Source organism: Psammomys obesus, unplaced genomic scaffold (assembly GCF_907164565.1).
Source record: "Psammomys obesus unplaced genomic scaffold, mPsaObe1.curated_primary_1811, whole genome shotgun sequence".
NCBI lineage: Eukaryota > Metazoa > Chordata > Mammalia > Rodentia > Muridae > Psammomys > Psammomys obesus.
In genome coordinates, this window is record NW_026586662.1 from 4,391,827 (window position 1) to 4,397,826 (window position 6,000).

Below are 6,000 nucleotides of genomic sequence, written 5' to 3' on the forward strand. Positions count from 1 at the left end.
TTATTTTAATTACGTTCCTGATTTTATCTATTTTCTAATTATTTTACTGTTAGTTTATGGTACAAGTATTTTGCTTTCATGTATGTCTGCACAACGTGCAAGCCTGCAGCTTCCAGAAGCCAGAAGATGTTTGGCTATCTTTTCAGGAACGTCTAAACTACGTAACTACAAACATACGACAGAAACAGTTGCGAACTACAATATGGTTGCTAGAATTTGAACGTGAGTCTTCTGCCAGTTCTCTTAAGAACTGAGCCATCTCACCAGTTCTTCTCTCTCACTATTTTTGACTAAGAATTCACACTGGAAAATTCTCTATCAATCATCTAATTCATTAGCATGTTTTAGAAGTGTTATATGCTAGGCTCAGCATAACTTTTGCTGGGTAACAGTAATAATATCCAACATTAGTTCCATGTATCTCAAACTTAGTTACAATACAACCAAAGAAATACAAAGGTAAAAAACCAAGATGGCTTTCTTCTTCCAAGTTACCTACATTTCTCTTAAATACTCTGCTAATTTTCTAATCTTACCAATCTATGCCTTCAGAACCTACAGGGCTTGTGGGCATCAGCTTTCTCGCTGTGAAATTCAACCATACATAGTAACAGCAAGAATAAGCTTCAAGCTAGGCAAGGTGTTTCACACCTTAAGCCCAGTACTGGGGAGGCAGTGGTAGGAGGATCTCCATGAGTTTGAGACCACCCTGGTCTACACAGAAGTTCCAGAACAGCCAGGACTACATAAAGAAACCCTGTCTCAAAACAAACATGACAAAACAACAAAACAAACAAAAAAACTGCAGGTCATTTTGTTTTGTTTTTGTAGCAGGACCAAGTAGCCAAGAGTGGCCTTCAATTCAATACATAGCTAAGAATGACCTTGAATCTGATGCTCTACGTTCTGGCTGTTGAGTTTCAAGGCTGACAAGCATGTCTGCTTTGCCTAGTATACACAGTCCTGGGTTAAGTCCTCCAAATATAATTTTCACAACTTACTGAACTTATTTAGTGCTGTCTTTTTGTTTTTTGATTTTGTTTATGTTTTGTTTTTAAGAAAGAATCATGACCACCAATCTTCTACTTAGGAAATAACAGTAGGAAAATATTAAAAGTTTTGTTTATCATTAAAAAATTCCATTTCCATAAGAGCAAGAAGCTCTGTATGTACAGTAAAATCTGAAAACTTATACTATGCAATCATCTAAAATCTAAGCCAAGGTTTTACAGGCAGAGTTTGTTGGCACCGAGCGATAGGGCACTGTGTATAGTACAAAGTACAAACACTGTCTGCTTGGAACCACAGTTCCTGAGCAGCTGAGCAATGCAACGTGGGTGAGCACAGGCAGAAACACCTTGGATTTATTGCACATTTGCTTTTGAATTAAATTTCATTAAACATTCAAACACTGTTGTCAATTTTTTCCTGACCCACCATTCATATAGTTACTGGGGTTTTAACCCAGTTTAAAAAGATGGAACACAGAACATCTGTTTTTATCCTGTGAATAACTATATATTGACCATTCAAATATCAACCATGTGAAACTAAGAAAGACTAGCTTGTAAGCTAATGCTTCTTATATAACTAGCATTATGGGGATTTTCACTCAATCACATCATCCAGTAAGTGCCAACTTCATACCAGTCTACATTCTAAGAACTGGATATAACAACAGACTGGAAACTCTGCCCTCATGGAAACATCATTCTAGTGGACAACAGAACAATAACCAAATACATGACTAACTTATACATAAAGTGAGTTAGGGCTGTGTGAACAATACAAGAAAGAAAACAGGGGCCATACTCCAATCTTAGAAAGTAGCTATCTGAAACAAGCATATTAGAAAGGCCACAGACAAAGACATGTGAAGACCTGAAGAGGTAAGAGTAAACACCTATTTGGGAATAATTGAGAGCCCTGGCTAAAACAGTGTCAACACAGAGAGGTGGGTGCTACAGCCACAAGACTGTAAGATCCTTCAAACCTAGCGTTGGTGTTAAAATTAACTATAACTTGAGGGGACTGGAGAGGTGCCTCAGCAGTTACGCATTTGCTGCTCTTGCAGAGGACCCAGGTTCCATTCCTAGCCCTCACCAGGTGGCTCACAACCAACCATAACTGCAGTTCCAGGGGACCCTATGGCTGTTCTGACCTTGAAGGGCACCAAGCATGACAGTGGTATACACTTACACATGTAGGTAAAACATTCACACATAAAATAAAAATAAAAATAAAAAATAAAATAAAATAGAAAAGAAAGCCAGTCACGGTGGTGCACACCTATAATCCAAGCACTCTGAGAAAGAGAAGCAGGTGGATTTTTGTGAGTTTGAGGCCAACCCGGTCTACAAAGCGAGTCCAGGACAGCCAAGGCTACACAGAGAAACCCTGTCTCAAAAAAACCAATTAATTAATTAAATAATTAAATCTTCAGTAAGATTGGTGAGCCTTCCTCAGTTCACAACAAAAAAGGAAAAGGAAAAACAAAAACAAAAAACTTTACATGTGCATGGATGGCAGGCAGATCAGCTAACAATCAGCCAACATAACTCAGTGGCAGTCACAAGTAACAAAAGACTTAGGGAGACTACCTGTGAGCACACAGGTAAACAGTGATTCTTTTCTGTCGTTTTTTCCTTCTTACTGTGTTTCCCACACTGGCCATAAACTTGAGATCTTTCTGTCTCAGATTCCCAAGTGTGGGATTACAGGTATAAGCTACCATGCCCATGTCGTCTGTCTGTCTATCTCCAGACAGCAGAACAGTTTGTAATATATCCAGACAAACAAGTTAAAGTATAAAGTACAGTCCTAATGGATAACCATCAATTACTGAAGGGGGAAAAATCTCCATCAGGCAACACATGGTGGTTAATATCTCTTGCTTTTACCTTAGAGGCACTTAATGTTTCTTTTTTTTTAAAAAAAAAGAAAAGAAAAACTCACCTGTGGGGTCAGCACAGACTTTACTCAAGCTTAGCTCATCCGTAAGGTCTTCATTTATCTTATTTTTTATATCTCTCACTTTGTTCATTATGGAGTCAATTGTCAAATTTCTGCCATTTAATTCTTCAGCCTCCATTTCTAAATTATAACTCATCTTTCAGAATGAAGACAAAACATTACTTTTGGAAACACGTCTAAATGTAATTGATATTAGGTAAGTGTTAGTGGAGCGCCCACACCAAGCCAAAACAACAAAAACCGCGAGAGACATAGCTTTGTAATTTATCAGAAAAGTTTCAGTGAGCCAAACACATCTATTCTTCCCAATATAATAACAATGAGGTTCCACGGCACAAATCCAGAAGACACAGCACACATAAAAATTGCTTTCCGATAGGCTTGGTGGTGAGCATCCTTGATCGAAACACTTGGGAGGCAGACTCAAGAGAATAGCTGAGTTGGAGGACAGCCAGGGCTGTACAAAGAAACTGTCATGAACTCTCCCCAGGCCCCCCAAAAATTTGCTTCCCACGAGTTTTGTGTTTTGAGTTAGGGTGTCAAATGGCCTATGATGGCCTTGATCTCTCTAGGTGGCTGCTGTCTGGTCTTGTTTCACCTCCCAAGTTCGAGGAGTAAATACATACAGCACCATGTCCAGCTGATGCCCTTTAAAACTTCATTTCACTGAATGTCTTCCTTTCATTTTTGCCCAGAGTTATTTTCTCTGGGCTGTCTGAAGAGTTCATCACTAAAAAAAAAAAGGGGGGGGGCTGGGGTTCTGTGATTCTGGCAGTGATAAAGGAGACATAAGGAATGTTTGGTAATGATTGTCCCTTTGGTCACCTACTCTGCCTGCGTAAATATTGACATTGAGGGTGCTGTGCAAGCAGAAAAAGTCTTCCTACTGATAACGGACTTTGTCCCTAACAAAACCATGATTTGCGATTTTGTCACTCTAACGCAAGGACTAAGGCACTGTAGACAGCACTGAGCACACGCTCAGCTCATTTGCATGACGGTGTTTTGGTACCGCTGGCCTACAGACTGCGGTCGGCCTTCCTGTCACTCTGGACTGCGACTCTCCACAACGCGGTAACTCAAGGTCTTTGCCACCGCGGAGCGTGCTCGGAAGCCGAGCTGCAGGATGGCAGCAGGGGGTCCCCCATCTCCTCCCAGGCGCGGCGCTGCGCGGTGCAGCAGCCAGTCCTGCCCGGAACTCCGCTCACTTCCGGGCCCCGCTCTCTCACCTCCAGCCGGGGTCCCGCAGGCCGCACCCTCCACCCTGCGCCCCGGCCCGCCTGGCCCGGGGTCCCCAGCGCCCGCCCGCCGCCGCCCTCACCTCCCGGCAGCCTCCCGCCCGCAGCCGCCGCTCCCGCAACGCCCGCACCGCTGCACTCACCTCGGGAGGCCAAGCTGCAGACAAAAACAGCAGAACCCTAACCCCTGTCCGGAACCACGTTTGAATTTCCCCGCTGCCTTCACGGCCTCCTCCTATTGGCTACGGCTCGTCACGTGGCGGCGTCGGTCCTGATTGGTTGGCTCCTTGCGCCGCCACGCCTCCTGCGTTGAGGTGGGGCACACCCACCTGCAAGCGGCCTGGTCTTCAACCCAAGACCCGCCTTTTCCTTTGTTAGGATTCTGATCCCTTGGTAGGACTTCCCGGGCTGAGCTCATCGCTCCTGACCCCGCCTCCCTGTGATGCTGTCCCAGTTACGAGCTGAGTTGCTCCTAGGAGAAAAGCTTCTCTAGCCTTCCTCACTGCTACCCTGTGAGTGGCTGTGGCGAAAAAGAAGAAGAGGGCGGATACTGAATGGTCGGGTTTGGTGATCGGTTTTGCTATGTGTAAGAAGCTACGCGGGGCCAGAACTCTTCAGGCAGCATGAGATGCCTTGTCTCTGTCAGCCCTTGCTGGTACCCAAATCCGTGGATGTATGACTATACCATTTTAAACAAAGTGGCCTGGTCTTTATCCATAATTTATGCTTCACTCCTATATACATTTGTTTTCTTGGGGGGAGGGAGGCTTGTTTGCTTTTGTTTTCGAGGCAGGGCCTTACTGTGTATCTCTTGCTGCCCTAGAACTCCCTGTGCCAGCCAGGTTGTACTTGAACGCATAGAGATCCACCTGCCTCTGCCTCCAGAGTTCTGGGATTAAAGGCTTGTGCCACGAGTCCTGGCTTCCTGGGTCATCTCTACATCAATACAGATGTATTATATGATTCAATGTAGATATATGGATAGATGTATTACTTAGGGAATATCGACAAGAAAAGTCTGTTCAATACAGATAACAGATGCAAGTAAAAAAAATTTTTTTTCATCAACAGTTGGTTATATTTATGGATGTGGGACCCAAGGAGATAGAAGGTTTAATGCAAAGTTAGTCTTTAAACTAAAGCTTTCTTTGGTCAAGCATAAAAGCTGAAAAGCAAATCTTAAAAAGATCCGACTATCTCCATGCAATTTAACTACAGACCGGAACACAGTTCAGCAATATTTACAGAAATACAAGAACACTCAACAGCGTTGTCTTTACACTGTCTGCTATCTGATTGAAAAAAACAAAAAACCAAAAACAAACAAACAAAAAACCCACCAAACTCTAAAAACAAGAAAATTTAACTGTTAAATGTGTGTGTGCATGTGTGTGTGTGTGGGGGGGGGGGGTGTCAATTAAAACAGCCACAGAAATTATACCGATAGTAATTTTTACTGTATTTCATGAATTCCGAAAGCATGTTAAAGAGAAAGAGTGTGTGAGAAAAATAAATAAATGTGTAGAAACGAATTATCCATTAACATTATATAGGGTTAGCAGCCAATTTGTTGGGGAAAGGAAAAAAAAATCAGGCTTGTAAACACAATGTAGAAACTGTCTGGAGAGCTGGCTCCGCGGTTGAGAGCACTTCTTGCTTTTCCTGAAGCCCCACATGGTGCTCACAGTCTTCTGGAGCTCCAGCTCCAGCGGGGGTCTGGTGCTCTGAGGGCACCCACGCTCTTGTGTGTATACCACCGAGAACACGTGCGCTAGTGCGACACACACAC

The 6,000-nt window shown here is 43.2% G+C and overlaps 1 protein-coding gene across 3 annotated transcripts in view; it reads right to left on the minus strand.

The window, feature by feature from the left end:
- Ttk (TTK protein kinase) overlaps positions 1–4,396 on the minus strand; it is a 40,895-nt gene extending 36,499 nt beyond the window's left edge. For 2 of the 3 annotated variants that reach the window (XM_055602515.1, XM_055602518.1), the window contains exons 1-2: positions 4,355–4,396; positions 2,956–3,149 (exon numbers count right to left, since the gene is read on the minus strand). In XM_055602515.1, coding sequence (XP_055458490.1) covers positions 2,956–3,109 — 154 coding nt within the window. In that variant the 5' untranslated portion in view covers positions 3,110–3,149; positions 4,355–4,396. The remainder of the gene's footprint in view (positions 1–2,955; positions 3,150–4,354) is intronic. The other variant, XM_055602517.1, reaches the window with a different exon arrangement.
- Between the last annotated feature and the right edge of the window lie 1,604 nt (positions 4,397–6,000).